Source organism: Rhea pennata, chromosome Z (genome assembly GCF_028389875.1).
Source record: "Rhea pennata isolate bPtePen1 chromosome Z, bPtePen1.pri, whole genome shotgun sequence".
Lineage (NCBI taxonomy): Eukaryota > Metazoa > Chordata > Aves > Rheiformes > Rheidae > Rhea > Rhea pennata.
The window spans coordinates 13,918,932-13,935,354 of NC_084702.1; the positions used below are offsets into that span (position 1 = coordinate 13,918,932).

Consider the following 16,423-nt stretch of genomic DNA (forward strand, 5'->3'; position numbering starts at 1 on the left):
TCATTTATATAGAAAAGATTGGATTAGGACATAAAAAGTGTGACCTAGGGACCCATACATCAGACAGGTTTGAAAGAGTTAAGATATCCTCCTTATCCTGCCTGACATGCTGAATGACCAGGAACAAGCCACTTAACCTGTTCTGTTCCCGTCATCAGCCTTATTCAGAAAATTATTTTAGAAAATTTAAACTTCTGAAAAATTGTTTCTAATGACTGGATGAAGGATGGAACCACACTTAGACACCAGCTAAAGCAAGCAAACCAGAAAAAATTATCCAGACCACAGCTTTTATTAAAGTTTGTGTATTACAAGGTTAATCTTTGTGGCAAATTTGCACCGAAGTAACCCCACAAATTCTTTTCAGAAAAAGGACAATGATAGTAATGCCTCAGCCCAAGGGAAAGTTTTCCCTATCAACCAGGGTTTGTCAGTGCAACACTATTCTTATAGATTTTCCTATGACTTATCTTTCTCCCCTTCTGGATATCAAGATGTGCAAGTGCTTTGTGGGGTAGGAATGATATTCTCCACTGCTCAGCCTTTGCAGATTCTCATCCTAACTCATGAAGGTATGTGCCCACACAGTCATTGGTTAGCGATCTGAAGTCTGCAGATGTACCAATTAATTCCTGATTTGGTCCTTTAACTGGGAAGCTACTCACTCTTAGAAATGCTACATTTCATGGTAAGATTTACTAAACATTCAAAGTAAACTCCTCAAATAAAGGCCACACTTATCTATCCCATCTCCTCAAGGTAGGACCTCAGACAGATGTTCCCAGTCTGGCAGTGTGAAAGAGATAGACAGGAAATGGCCTCCGAGACACAGAGAATCCACAAAAAAATGAAGATGGGAATGAAAGAAAAGGAATAGGAAAGGAACTAACATCCACAGTCTGTTCCTTCTGTTTCTCTAACCATACTTCCTGAAAGAGACTGCAGGTCATCTGACAAAAGCATTGACTGCCCTGAAGGTGACAAAAAAAAATGAGGGAGCCTGGGTGGTCAGCATAAACAGCACCTTTCCATCACTCCAGTGGAAAGAGTCAACCAATGTAGATCCTATGGAAGTCATTGGCACCAAATGCAGCATTGCACTTAGGGCACTTACGCTGCCGTGTGTCATAGCGCGTCTTAACACATTCAAAACAGAAGACATGAAAGCACTTGGTGAGCACAGCATCCTTTTTGCGCATGTTACAGCATGGGCAAGTCAGGCGGGCCTGCAAGACAGAAATGCCATAGTGAGGTCCCACTGCATTGCACTGGATAAGTTTAAAGACGACAGAAGATGAAGGTTTTCCCATTCTTCCTAAAGAAAAGTGTGTGGGGAGGGTGTTGTTTTGTTTTGTTTTCATGTAAAACTGGTCTATAGTGCCAGAATCCAGACAAAGGATGTGAAATACCAAGAACAGGAGTACACAACCTTTTGGCCTTAAATAGAATTAAAGATGAAGACTGAAAGAGACAGGTACTCACTTTGTAATCTTTGATCTCCTCCATCAATATTTCATCACAGTTGGGTACCATATCAGGCTTCTTAGTGGTCTCCAGCTTCCTGCGTAGCCTAGAAATGTCTTCCTGCATAAAAACAGGAGACCAAGCAAGTGAGTAGTGTCCTCTCTCTCTCTCTCACTGCTTTCTCAGGGACTGAACAGAACTAGGACCTGTAACCAACACTACATTGTCTTAATTTGGTCCACTCATACTTTTATCCCTGCACTGTCCAATAGACTAATGACAATAACATCACTATCTAGTATCATGTGTACTGTCAGTTATCAATGGTCAAAACCTGAACTAACAAATACCTGATGAAGCTGAAGTAAAAGTGAAACTGTAAAAAAAAACCCACTTATAACGAGCAGACAGTGAAGAAATTCACATAACTGGAACCCATTCCAAACTGAATGCATAAGGATGCAGACAGTAGGGGAGACAAAAGTTACAAGATTGTGAGTGAGGCATATACTTCAGCTCTTTTGAAGTTGAACATCTCTTTCTCTCTAGTTACTCTGCTTTCCACAATCTCATCCTGGAAGTCATGTAACTTCTTCTGAGCTAGTTCTAGTTGGGCTTTCAGATCATCTGCAAGCTGGGCTGCATCCATGGCCTGAAAAAGACAGAGAAAGTAAGTCCTGATGATTTCTAGCCCCTTTATTTGGCAGTCCAAGACTGCTGACACGAGTAGTTCTAGGGATGCTGATACCTACCTTTTCAGTCTAATTTTGGTAGTTTCAACCAGAAGAACTGGAGTTGTTCCCTAAATATCACTTCAATAATAAAATATCTTACTATCATCAAGGTCTAACCATTTAGCTTGAAAATTCCTCTTTACTCCAATAGAACCAACTCTTGTTGCACTATGATACATGACACATCTCATTTAGAAAACTATTAATACCCATATATGTTTATCTTATTCATGTATTTCCAGTCCTCCATCTTCTGCACTTTCTCTACTGAATTGTTTAGAGACAGTTGTATAACTAATTTAGAGAGAATTTCAAGATAAGCTCTTATTTTTTTTTAAATACAGCACATCATTTTCTTTTTCTTTTTGTATTTTAAATTATTTTTGTGGTTTTTTTTAATTCTGCATATAATCTTCTTTTTCATCAGTTCTCCTATTACTTAGAAATTTATTGATGCAGTGGAAATTACATAGTCAAGCTTCCTCAAAGACAGACTGTGATATCCAGCTCAAGTGATTGCACTGAGCTCCCTCATCTTCTCTCCTCTTCAAGGTGATATTTCTGTCTTCTCTTCTGTCTGTTCCAATGTTATTCATATGTTTCTACTGTGATTCAAAAAGGATGCCAGACTCAAACATAAGATTCAGTCTTAGATTCTACTTATAGCAGACCCTTTGTCTTTGATTACTTTATAAAGAAGTAAAATGAGCTCATTTTACTTTTCTATTTTCCTCATCTCCTCTAACTAAACCCAGTTATCTTCCCTTGGCTGTTGCCCTTTCTTCTACTTCCTCCTCCTTTCAACAGAGCCTCACTCCAGCTCCCTAATCAGACTTTCAGAAAGACAAACCTATGCCCAGTTCTTCTTTAACAAAGGAACTATCAGTCTACACTTTTTAGGACTGTTCAGCCTTCTGACAAACTAGTCCAAATCCAGGGAATACTAAGCTTCTAAGCTTCATAACACCAACAACAGCTATGCACCTTCTATGCTTGCAGCAAGACAACAATCCCACCTTATGATCCTTCCCCCAAAAACAAAACAACAAAAAAATCCCAAAACACAATCATTCACCTTGCGTTTGTTCATTTCTAGGGCCTGTGTTCGAAGACCTAGTTCCTTCTCTCCTGTTCCAATACTGCTTTGCAGTAAGTGTTCCTTCTCTTCCAGCTTACGTACAACTTGTAACTGGGCATCCACCTTGGAAAGGGACAGAAAAAAGAAATAAGATGCATGTCCTGGAAGTCCTCAAGAGTCATCATGAAAGGTATAAGCTAAAACTACTCCTGCCTACCCTTGACCCAGGAGCATCTCTTCAGCTTCTCTTTCTCTCATTGATGCAGATACACTGGTAGGCTAAAAACTTTTTTTTTTTTTTTTTTTTAAAGACCTCTCTGGTGAAATCTTTAACTCTAGTAGTCAAATACTTGCAACTATGATTTATTTTTTTTTTTTGAATGTGGCTTAGAAACCTGTTCCAAAACTGTGAGCAGTTCCACCTTAGTTCCAAGAATGGCAGAAAATATATCCTGAAGCACTGTTACTGTAGAAAGATGACTTCCTATTTGCCTCCTTCCTCCTGCTCTACACAGCAATGAATCTGCAGGACATTTTAAGCTCATATGCAGTCTCTTTGTTGCTCATCAAGAAGGATGCCTTTGAAGTGTCTAATGCAGCATACCTAGGTGGATAAGCGAAACATTCCCTCCACCTTCCCATCAGTTCTTCTGTCCTCCCTCCTTCTGTAAGGTTACCTGTGTCTTCAGTGTCAAAACTTGGTCTGCCAACTCCTCCTTCTCCTCCTTCAGCAGTTTGTGGATCTGGTTGGATTTGATGCGTTCTGACATCAGCTTGAAGTTGGCATCATCCTTCTCCCGCAGCTGCTGCATCAGGCGGATGTTCTGTTCCTGCATGTCCTCAAAGGCTTGGCCCGTGACATCCATTTCTGAGAGCAGCGCCTCTTCTTCCTGCAAGACGATAAAATGTTTTAGCACAATGGTCTCCTGTACCTATACAATGAAACTGAACGTCTTACTCAGAAACACCAAACCCAGCACAGATGAACAAAAGATGCAAAAGATGCATCAGTTTCTGCCTTCCCCCTAAAAAAAGAAAAAAAAAAACTCTCTAGAAGTATGCACCAAAGGAAAGATGGTATAAATTTAGAGGTTGTACAAAAGAGATGGTTATCCCTGCAAATATTCACAGATTGGCTTACCTGCTGGGAAAATCAACTGTGGCAGTCATCTCCAGAAAAGGTACTGGAAAGAAATGCTCTCCCAGTTAGCTTAATAGTTGTCTTACAAACTAGGACAGTAATTCTACACATGGACCACCCAACAGCTCCCAAATAAATTGTTTAAAGAGCTTGGCAGCTAGTTAACTATTTCAGCATTAGCTGAGAACTGTTTTGCACTATGAACAAACGTAAGCTCTAAAAAGGTGTATCTCAAGCCTCCAGTCACTGGCTTGCCTCTCCCTTACTAAGGTGGTCCTGCTCTCTTAGATTATCCTATTCCACAGGAAGGAGCTTATATCAGAGCACCATGTAGATGTGCTGATTACATGTACTGTGCAGATAAAATATTTTTTAAAATGAAACAGTGACCTCTGCATCTAGACCTTGGCCCTCTGTGCTCTTCACCTAGGCCACTAAGGCCATACAGACAATTAAACATGCCTCCACACCCAAAACCACCATGAGCTTTGTTATCTCTATTTTTTTTTTCTTTCAGTAAACAAAAACAAAAGCAGTACCACTTCTGGCAAATACAGAGGGGAAATGTCTTCCCTCAAATACCTTCAGGTAACAGCTAGGAAGATTATTTGCCTCCCAGGTGCCCAAGCCAAGACAGAACTTGCTCATAACCTCTCACCTGCTTAGCCATGGCAAGTTTCTTCTGTAAATACTCAATCTGTTCCTCCACTGCTCGGATCTTGCGGAGTGCATCTTCATCAGCCATCTTTTTACTTTCCTTTTTCTCCTTGTCTTCCAGTTCTTTCACCCTCTGCCTCAGTTCCTCCAGCTATAGCAAGGATGAAAGAGAAATGGATGAAAGAGAAATGAGACTAAACACAAGAATGTGGTCCAGACAGTTAAGAACCTGTTAAGAAATGTTAAGAAATTTTCTAAAATACTAGAGAATGTCCTCAAAACACAAGAAAAGAAAACACACCTCTTAATCTTGACAGGACACTACTGGTAGATGGACCATTAAAATAAGCTGTAAGACTAAGATCTTGATTTTGAAATTCTTGAAAACGCCACAGTGCCTTATATGAGAGCAGGAACATTAGCTTTAGTCTCTTCTAGTTGAATAATTCTGTTCAGCCTAAGCTCTCATAGCAGCTCCATTCAGATGCAATATTTTTCAATTTTTTGCCTGATTTTCTTGTCCAAATCTCTCTTTGAATACATTAAGTAATAATATTTGTCTAATTAGCTGTCTAGCCCCTCTATCCTTTTTAGGTCTTTCCAATATTTGAAATGATGTAATACTGATAGCCTGCAAGCAACTGCAATAGAGAACAAAACACATCTTTGCAAGAACAACTGCCTTTATCATCAGTGAGGAAAACACTGTCCCTTAGAAGGAACATATCCAAAATCTCCAATCTTCTCAGCTGTCCAAATCTTTCTCCTAAATGATGAAGACTAGGAGAGAAACAACCTCCAGTACGAAGACAAAAAACACAGCTCAGGTTCTTCTCAAATCCTCTTCGAGTAACGTGATAAAGAGAAAAAGGGAAGAGAAAGGAGATTTACTTCAGCTTTTGCCTTCTTCTCAGCGGCCATGAGCTGCACTTTGTCTCTCTGTTCCTTGGGGGCAGAGCGGTACATATCTAACAGCAGCTTCATCTCCTTCTGGCTTTCCTGGGCCTTCCTAGAAACAAAGAGATAAGACCATGAGAGTACAGCCAAAAAGCTACACTTATGTGACCAGCCTGACAGCAAGAACAATATTCTCTCTGCCTTCCACATGTTGGTGTATGGAGTATCTTCGACTCATCTCATCCTAGCAACATAAGTAATCTTAGGGCACATACTGGAGACTGAAAAAGAACACGTTCAGGCATATATGGATTGAAAAACAAAGAGAAAAAGAAAAAGAAAAACATGTATCATAACAGTAAGCAACAAGCTATCCATCAGTGCCTTCATATTGATCAAGGACAGGGAAGACTACTGCATCTGTAAAGCTTTACATTATTGTAATGACAACAACAAAAAAAATTACCGGACCTAAACTGCAAAGTATCTGGTTAGGGTTTTCTTTATGCCTCAGGCTATCATAGGAGAATTATATTGTTCAAATCATAATCTGATGAAAAGGGTGCCAGAAAACTCCAAATTCAGTAGCTAAGCTTATAAATAAGGGCTACAAGTCATTTACATGAATGTCTCAGAATAGGCACAACTCAAGCATGGAAGGGAGAGACAGCAACTCTTACTTGAGCTCAGCCTTCAGCTGCTTGATCACTTCAGCCTCCTTCTTTCTTCCATCTTCATGCTTCCCTTTCTCCTTTTCTTTGGACTCTCTCTCCTTCTCAGACTCCTTCTGCTTCTGCTTTTCTCGCTCTCGTTCCTTTTCCTTTTCTTTCTCTTTCTCTCGCTCTCTCTCTTTCTCTTTTTCCTTCTCTCGTTCCCTCTCCCTCTCCCGTCTTTCTCGCTCCCGTTCCTCTTCATCTCGCCTGGCCTTTGCTTCACCAGCATCTTCAGAAGCAGCCTTGGGGACAGACGCTTGTGCAGAAGGATCATCAGGCTCCTGCTTGATCTCTGGAGGTTCTTCCTTCGTGTCTTCAGTGCTGGACTGGGACTGTAAGAGAGCACTACCGCTGCGAGAGCGAATCTGTTGTGGAATAGCAACAGAGAAAACACAAAGAGACACAAACAACTAAGTAACTCAGAGTTATCCCTTCTTCCTCAGTATTCCCAGCTCCCTTCTTGCATAACTCCTTCACAAGTGCTACTGCTAAATTTTTTAAGAAGCCCCCCAAAATACAGAAGGAAGTCCATTTACTCAGTGAGTAGAAGTAGTACAAATGCAGGGCTACTTTCTAGAGCTCCACTGAAAATTACAAAGCATACTGCATCTTCTGTCAGAAAGGCTGATAATACAGGTAAGGCCTGGCAGCCTTCATCCTTCTCCTAAGCACTATCTGCTCTCTTCCAGCTTTCCTGCTCTGATACCTTGCTCAAGTCGGATTGGGCCTCTCTCAGTTTGCGCTTGTACCTCAACACCTCTCCCTTCAGCTGGTGGTTGTGATTCTGGAGACTGCTAATGAGATGACGCATCTCCCGATTAATTGGACCTACAAAAACGAAGCACAAATGATAGTAAGCAGCCATAGTTTTGCTGATCTTGAGAGGAATTAAGAGATGGAGAAAAAAATAAATTGCAAAGAATCAAAGTAAGATTATAACAACTCTGTTCCACGAGAGAGTAACACAATATATTCACAGAAGTTATGCCAGTTTTATGTTACACTATGTCTTTGTAAATTTCCAGCCCTAAATTCCCTTTAACATTACTTTTTCCCATATTCCTACTCTAAATCTGAATGTGGATAATATGTCATACTATCAAAAACCTTTGTGATTTAAATGCTGCTTTAGAGATACCTTCTTTTTTCTTTCTGATGAACTTTGAACATTACTGGTTTCCTATCCAGCTTGTAATTCCAGACGTGTAAATTCATTCCTCTCAGAAGCAGTTTCTAATAATACAGAGTACTGTATCCCACAGAATCCCTATGCTATGATAAAACAGTTTTTTTGCAAAATATTTTAAAACATTTTTAGATGTATTTTGCAACACCTAAAAGTAAGTCAGATAACACCAAACCGGCCTCCTCCAGACTATATTAAAAGCTTTCTTTCCCCTGAGGTAGAGGGAACTGCCTGAAAAAGCATTTAACAACAGAAAAAGAATCAAAGCAGGTGTTGTACTGCAATGCAGCCTCTAATGGGCTTTTTGTTTTCTTTGTTTTTAAACATAAAAGAAGGGAACTCCATACCTGCTTGTTCATTGGCAGCAAGTGTCTGTTCAAACTCTATCCTCAACATCTCATATTCTTTGCGGACTTGTGCCAGGGTATCTTCTAGCTGAATAACCTCCGTGCGTAGCTTCTTGTGAAGGCTGACCTCATCTCTCTGAGGAATAAGAAGGGGATGGAAATTAGTACTGCAACCTTGAAATACCTCTCAACTCATCAACATGACGTACAACAATAGGTTAATTAGAATTTAGAAGACAAATTTCCTGACTACTTCCAGAGTCACCTAGGCCAATCAACAGTGATGGCTAATGGCAAGACAATATCCCCTAGTCTAATGAGCCCTGGGAAAATACAAATAGAGAGATGATACAGCTACCTCAATTAGTTCCACCTGGCGCTGATGTGTAGTGCGGGTGCCATGAAGTAGAGTGCGGGCCTCATCAAGATGGGCCTTTAGCTGCAGACTTTCATTATACAAAACAGAAAATTGGGACTGCATGCAGCGATATTCCGGGGTCTCCTTCACAGCCTCTTCCACTGCTCGTCGCAGCTCAACCTGGCCAGGACAAAAGGAGATGTCACATTATGTCCTGGTCTTCAGCATCCCTTTTTCAAGGTAGGTTAACAGTGAATCAAGCCGATAGAGTGGCAGTAGTATAAGCATTTTAAAAGCCTCAAAGACAAAAAAGTATAATAGTATTGCAGAGAAGCAGATGCAAGGGATACACTTTTGTAGCAACTTCAGAAACAATTTGTCATCTCACCCTGCTTCCATGTAGTAAGCTGTTTCCCTCACATAGCCACATAACAAGATTTTTTGATTCTCAAGTTTTGCACTAGTTTCAAAGGTATGAGCTAGGAAAACAAGGAAAACTTTAACCAATTTTCTATAAAACTATAATCACTTGATTCAGTAAAGATGGAAGTGCAGAAAAGTATGATAGAAGACTAGAGAAATTATAGGTCCAGCTGGGCATTCAGGTTAAGTTTTAACAACATGAGCCACAACAACCAAAAACAAAAGAAATGAAGAAAGAGCAGAAGTACAGAATCTGAATTTTCCTTAAATAAAAATTTAGCAAGAGTGTAAAATAATATAAGTGAAACAGATACATATACACACACATACAGCTTAACATTACTTAAGAGAAAAGGAAGGCTGTACTGCACACAGTACTTCCCTCAAAATGAGTTCAAATGGATAAAAGAGGATTTACAGGTGTCTCAGGACTGTTCCTGGAACTTCATTTTTGAAACCTGGGTAATCAGCTAAGGTAATTCTCCTAAAACACTAGCATATGTTATTGAGCATCATGACAAAATTTAGATTAACTAGATACGATCCTGAAGATCAAATATACCATAGATTCACAGCTTTTTATGCCATTACTATATAATAACAGCAGGACATAAGGAATTCATATTCTGTGTCCTATCCATTTGGAGTTCCCTTTTTTTACATTTTAAAACAAACCCATTCTGCCACATGCAGAAGATTTAAGTGCAGCTACTGTTCCAACAGATTAGCTTCACCTGAACAAGTTCTTTGAATTCTTTCAGCTCCCTGTCCACTGAGTAGATTGGTGGGGGGGAGAAGGTTGAGGAGGGAGTCAAGACAAAATTAGTTTTAACCAGAGATCATTAAAAATGTACCAAAAAGGAAAACAGGAAATAAAGACCACCACGACTTTCATAGGTACCACCAGGTGTCACTAACGCACTGAACTGCAAGCACCAGTCACACAAACATGTTAGATTCTAATACTCTGTCCAAAATAGAACCCACCTAAAGAGAGAACACTGCTGTTGAACAGTTGCTCTGGGTTCAAGGCACCATACAAGGACGAAAAGGCATTACCAAGTTAGGACAGACTTCTCTGAGCAAATCCCACTGCACTCCTCCACATTTCCTCCCTGCTTTCCTTCATTAAGCTTCCTTTCCTGACCTCTGGTTTCTGCTGGCACACTATGCCATACAGAGCAGGGGACTCTGCCCTCAGCCTGGCTCTACTAGGGTGTATAAACCGAGGTATCAAACCGCCTTAGGTATTTGGTGGGGACAGCTCCAGATGGGTGCCATGAACTGGGTGGAGGGGGTTTGTTCCAGTTATGCAGTGAAAATATAAAGAATCATTAAAGAGGCTTTCCAGTGACATAGTACAGCAAGACAGAGTGTTACCAACCACATCAGGATACCTTCATCCTCACACAGGTACACATCTCCCACCTTGAGTTTTTCATTCTGTGTCGTTACTTCCTCGAGATCCTGGCGCAGTTCTTCCAGTTCATTGAGACGATTCCCAGCAAGCTCTTTATTCTCCTCCAGCTCTGCATTCATCTCTTCAAACTGTTGGAGACAACACACTTGTAAACCCCACTACTAGCATATCTTTTGAGGGCACTAATTAAGTGGCTGTCACTACAGTAACAGAAACAGCTAAGAGTCTCATCATTACTAACTGCCTACTTCCATCAGGTTTGTTTTGTAAGTAGAGAACTAACACAAAATGCAAAATGTCTTGTCACACAGGAGACTTGTAGGAAAGTTGGTATTTAAATTCAGTTCCAAACTGGGACCTAACAACATCTCTGTGTCTCTATTCTTCTCCTTGCCCAAAATGATCCTCTGGCATTACCTTGCGAGCATTAATGGTGATTGTGCCCCCATAGAGGCTGCTCCCAGCTCCATACACCTTGTAGCCTTTGGAATTTACCTGCAAAAAAGGCAATAGATTTTGTAAGTACCCAATTAAATGCCAAGACTCTGCTGATAAAGCAAATTCAAAACTGAAAAATGTACTTTACGGATTTTATCACAAAGTGCCTAGGAAGATGTCATTCAGTTCAAACTATACCCTTCTCTTGGATTTTCTGGCAAAGAGGACAGTGCTTACCCGTTCTAAAACATCTGCTAAGTGACGATTGAGTCGCTGTTCTCTTTTGCGGATTTTGTCGATATCCCACTGAAGATCATCAATCATAGTCTCCAATACAGACACCCGAGACTCTGCAGTCTCCACTTTCTCTTGTAGCTTGGAGAACTGCAATCAAAACAGTGTTTCAGACAACATACTGAAACTAAATAAAGTTTTCCAAGATTGCTCAATATTAACTTTAGTGCTGATTCCTGTGCTTTCCACTTGTTTTTTGCTATGTGGACAGATTACTTTCTGAATTGTTCTAAATTTTTGACTAGCCAAATCACAACGCAGCAAAAATACACACAAATACAAACAAAACTGAAAACAGAAAAGGGGCAAGAAGTTGGTATTAGCTGGCAGCAGATGGAGGCATCTATCCAAGCACATTAAAAGGCATTTGTTAAGCCTTTTAAATACTTTTGCTCATCTATTACACCCATGGTTGAAGTACTTGCTGCATTAGCATTAAACTAGGAATGACACAAATGGAAAACCACAGAAGGAAAAATGGTGGTAACGTGAATACCTTAACAACTAGGATCATATTATAACTAACACTGTTACACTTCCACAAGTCAAGTTCCTCTAATGTTTATACAGTCACCTTAGCATCACCTCACCATTTCTTCTGCTGCCTTTTCTTCCAAAACTGAATCCATGCAACTCATTGATCCATCTGATTTTTTGCTTCAGTGATGTAATAAGTAAATACTGTTGAATCACACAGAAAATCCATGTGAAATTCTCCACAACTCTTTCCTTAACCTTTATTCAGAATCTGATTTCCAGTTTTTGTTGCTCCTGTCCTTCTCCAAGGCAATAATCTGCTTTCTAAATTATGGTTACCAAAATTATTCTAAGTAGGAAATTATCGAGCACAGATTATTAGAGAGATTATTTCTCTCTCCTTTTTATACCTCCTGAGACATGACTCGGTGCTTCTCCTGAAGAAGATCAGCTAGTTCCTGCAGCCGCCCATTTTCCTGTGAGAGGTAGGAATTTAGCTCCAGGACTGCTTCTTCCATCAATGAAATATCTGAAAGATGCAAGAGGAACAGGAAATGAACAAAAGCCAAGGAGAATTGGTTTTAATTCTTCAATAGAACAAGAAAAAATAAAATAGAAAATTATATCTCTATTTAACTCCCAACCATTATTTTCTCTAGTAGGAGGTTTCTGAAGCTCATTTCTAGCCACACAAACCTTCCTCTTGTAGTCACGAAGCAAAAGGCTCTGCAATTTAAGATACTATGCACTCTTGATTGTCAGTTATGGTCCTCTAATCATTGCTCACATGTTATTGTCAGCAAAACAGAACATGCCCTTGTAGACTAGTGACACTATACTGCAAGTCAAATTCAAAACTGTACACTTCTACCTCAAGAGGCGGCTTCGCCTAATATACGAGATCATGAATTATAGCAACTAAGGACACACAACCCTGCATTCACACCAGAGCTGCTACAAGTGTGAAATTGCCAACTAAGAACGTAATACTTCATTATACTACTGCCAGATTTGCCAGAACTCTTCTATCAGAGAAGGTAAAACACTTTGAGTAATAGCAAAATTAAGGATGACTTGAGATTCCATCTAGATTTTCAATCAAATGTTTCTAAAAAGATAAAATTTCTAACTTTGAACTAACCCAGAGCTTTTCAGGGAGCTTCATCTGCATGTAAACTGAATCTGCTACCACTAGTTTTCAGAAACTAATTATTTAGCTTGTTTCTACAGAACTTTGCTTTGTGTTCAAAACTGACAGACTAGGCATACCAAAGAAATCAGATGGCTATCAACTTGCTCAAAAACCAGAGGGAAATGAGGTGCCAGTTATACCAAACCCTTATACAGAATTGAAAGGGAGGAAAAGTCTAGCATCAGTTTGTAATTCTAATTTCATTTCCTTACTTGCAAATTCAAAAGCTTGTAAGGTGCTAAGGTTCAACGGGAATCAACAGTTTCTCAGGTACCTGAGCATACCACAGCAAAGGACAAGTTCTCCTCTTAGCTCAACACACTAGACAGGGTTCTCAGCATTCAGATTTAAAGGCAGTTATAACAAACTTCTAACACAGTGTTGCTCTTTATCATACATTTTCCTTATCGGGAGTTTAAAAATTGAGGCCAATTTATTTCAGCAACTAAATAAGCATGAGAAGAACTAGGCCTTAATACCTTCAATGCAAGACTAGCCCTAGATCAGAGGTAGGTGGGGATCCTTGGCTACCAGCCAGCACAGTCATACCTCCACTATTCAGCTTGTTGGACAGGACATCCATTTTCTCCTGCAGCTTGTCATACATTGTCACAATCTGGGCAACAGCGCGGCGGGAGGACTCTACACGCTCCTGTAGCTGAGACTCTATCTCCTCACTAGTACTGCTGGCCAGGGTGGCTAGGAAGGAGAATGCTGGCTCCAGACCTTCACCTTGGAATAGAAAGAGTTGCACAAAGTAAACACGCTTTGTCAGGCAACATAATACTAGCCCTTATAACTGGAGAAATTATGATACCCTTGAGATGCCTCCAGATGCCTCACCTCGTTCCCTCTCATCTTTGCGCTCCTGATTACTGTCTGAATCCGGTTCAGGTTCTGGTACCACAAGGGCTTTTCGTTCAGACAGAAGGTCTCCAAGACCTTGGTCCAAGTCGAAACGTTTAAGGATGATGCGAATATTTTCATCAAACTGGAAGATGGGTCAGGCAAAAAAGGATAAAGAGCAGCTATGAAATAACTGAGCATAGGTGAGTAGAAGAGGGGACAAGGGCAAATACCATAACAAAGTACATTACTAACCTGGTTCCAGTAACGATTGATAATCAGCAGAGAGGCATCATCAGTGGCCTGCCGTCGCTCTAGCTTCTCAATGTGTTCCCGTAGCTCATCTTCAATCGCTTGACGCTGGTCCAGCATCTCTGCTAGTTTACGGTTCTTGGTCTGCAATGTCCGGATGTCGAGTTCCTCCTGCGCAGAAGCACAAGTCAGACACAGCAATGCATTTGACACTGGCATGTTACATACAAGCAAGGACACTGGGCTCAGAAAGGAGGAAATAAAACGCTTCTGTTCCCAGATAAGCATGAATTTGAGTGCATGTATACAATGAAGACGTACCGTCGAGGAAACACCACCTAGCTTAATGGTCTCCACTGTGGTCCCTGAATCTTCAACCCCCGCCTTCTTCTCTGGGGGTGCAGAGGGGCCAGGCTCTGCAGCAGCCCGTTTATTCCCAATTCCAGACATGGTGGCTGATGTGTAGAGACTCCCCCTTCTCTAAATTCTGCCTTAACATTAAAGAAAACAATTAAAAAAGAAAGACAGTAAACACACACACACACAAACAGGCGCACACATGCGCACAGTCAACTACATGTAGGGTTTTTAATGTTCCAATTCATAATGATAAGACGCCCAACACATTACAGGAAATCTAACTCAGTAGGTTTTGAAAAATAATGTTCAAAATCGAGCAGCCCCAATACAGCTATCACTGTGAATAAGACAATAAAAGAAATAACATAGTATTAGAGCCACTGTTCAGTAATGATCAGAAACAATCACTGTACATTGTCAGCCTGATTTGGGGGGGGGGGGGGGGGGTGGAGAGAATCATGTAAGTTCAGTCTCTGGCTTTTCTATCTCTCTGTTTTAACAAAAATGATTTGTGCTTGCCTTTTACAAGGGACTGTATAACCTAAAGACTTCTTGAGTTTGTATATACTTTGTATCATCTAAATTCTTATTATATCAATATGCACAGTCAATTAAAGCAGAAGGCAGCAGCTCAAAGATGAGCCCTAGAAGAGTTTACATAAAGACCTTAGAAATACTAGTAAATAGGAAAGGTAATTCCAGGAAATATTTGTAAAGACTCACATGACAAGTTTTACTGTGTGTGTTTCAAAAGAGACACAAACATTTTCAGAGGATATCTGGGACCGAATTAATGCAACCTCAAGAACTTTAGACTACTATTTCCACATATTTTTTTTATTATTATTAAAGAACAAATATTTCTTCAAAGAGTTCCCAAAATAAATATAGCTGCTAGTGCGGGACGTGGAAACAAATTAGATCTTCATTCGATGTAAGCAGCATTCTTCTCCCATAATCACTAGTCAATCTACAGGTCTCTCTCCATCTCCAAACTGAATAAAATACATAAGTAAATAAAAATCATAGTATACAAATAAGATTTGTATTTTTCCATTTTAGTGCAAAATGGCACTTACACTGCAACTAAGGATTACAAGATGACCCTGCCTGTAGTTATGTACTTGCTTTACTTGAGTAGTTCTATTGAAAGTAATGAGACTATTGTATTTTTAATATTAAGCCGGTACACTGATGGCTTTGCCAATCTTGTTTCAAGAAGCATTTTACCTTGACAATGGCTTTCACCATACCAAGAATAGTATTAAAACTACTTCAAAATGAGTTACTGAATTACCAAATGTCTCTCCTATAAGCCATCTTGAAGTGTAAATATTAAATACATCTCTAATTTAAATATATATTTCACAGACAACTTTCATTTAACAATCTTCCTCCTTTCAGCATGTAATTCAGTGGGTAACAATTTTAGCTAGAAAGAATTAAGTGAAGAAGGAAAAAAAAAAGAAAGAAAAGAAAAGAAACACCTCTAGCTAAGAATATTTGCATGTATCAGTCCTGGGAACTGCCAGTAACTTCCCTCTTTCAGCCTTCCCCCTTCCCCCCCCCCCCCACCAATATCTGTTGTATTGCCTCCTGGCACCACCTCTCATGGGCCTAGCTTTCCCTCTCCGTACGGCTCGCTTTCTCGTGTGCCCTGTGCCAGCAGGACTCGGCCCCCAAGGTCTCCCCAGCACAGCCCCTGGCGGTGCTAGGAACCAAACCCCAAGCTCAGCTGCAGTCTTCTTGCGCTCACGCCCCCCCCCCCCCAACAGACCGCGCTGACCGAGGCCGGACAGCTGCCCGCTCCCGCACGCACACCGCTGCTCCTGCCTCCCTCTGGGAAGCCCCGGAGTCAGTCCAGCCGCCCTCGCTGCAGGGATCCCGCCCGACCCGCCTCGTGCACCGGCCCCTCACCCAGGCCCCGCGACCGACCCCCGCCTCAAGCCTTCGCCCAACACGCGCACCGCGAGGCCGATACCAGCGACTCCCCTTTCCCCAACACACACACGCAGTCCCCGGGCCCGGAGCCGCCCTCGGGGCCGCTCCACACACTCACCCCCGGCCGCGGCCCAGGTGCCCCGCCGCCGCCGCCGCCGCTTCCCCGCGGCCGGCCGGAAGTGACGGCCGCCGCCTCCCGCCCAAT

The 16,423-nt window shown here is 41.1% G+C and overlaps 1 protein-coding gene across 2 annotated transcripts; it reads right to left on the reverse strand.

The window, feature by feature from the left end:
* Positions 1-273: 273 nt before the first annotated feature.
* On the reverse strand, positions 274-16,387 carry RNF20 (ring finger protein 20). Of its 2 annotated transcripts, none has more exons than XM_062599980.1 (20): positions 16,337-16,387; positions 14,239-14,404; positions 13,921-14,088; positions 13,663-13,810; positions 13,369-13,551; positions 12,038-12,156; positions 11,094-11,240; positions 10,836-10,913; positions 10,427-10,546; positions 8,576-8,755; positions 8,218-8,353; positions 7,391-7,512; positions 6,652-7,049; positions 5,966-6,083; positions 5,076-5,225; positions 3,954-4,166; positions 3,274-3,399; positions 1,976-2,116; positions 1,483-1,584; positions 274-1,226 (listed from the first exon to the last, which is right to left on the reverse strand). In XM_062599980.1, the coding sequence occupies exons 2-20, from the start codon at positions 14,365-14,367 to the stop codon at positions 1,050-1,052; spliced, it is 2,955 nt and encodes a 984-aa protein (XP_062455964.1). In that variant the 5' UTR covers positions 14,368-14,404; positions 16,337-16,387; the 3' UTR covers positions 274-1,049. The 2 variants fall into 2 exon arrangements, with proteins under 2 accessions (XP_062455964.1, XP_062455965.1); XM_062599981.1 differs by having other exon boundaries at positions 14,239-14,408.
* Positions 16,388-16,423: the final 36 nt, after the last annotated feature.

Bases quoted from the DNA above. Each gene is read 5' to 3' on its own strand.
- RNF20 (XM_062599980.1), bottom strand. From the start codon at position 14,367: ATGTCTGGAATTGGGAATAAACGGGCTGCTGCAGAGCCTGGCCCCTCT. The intron at 3,400-3,953 runs GTAACCTTACAG...TCCCTTTCCAAG, and splicing joins TTTTGACACTGAAGACACAG to GTGGATGCCCAGTTACAAGT. The intron at 2,117-3,273 runs GTGAATGATTGT...TGTCTTTTTCAG, and splicing joins TAGAAATGAACAAACGCAAG to GCCATGGATGCAGCCCAGCT.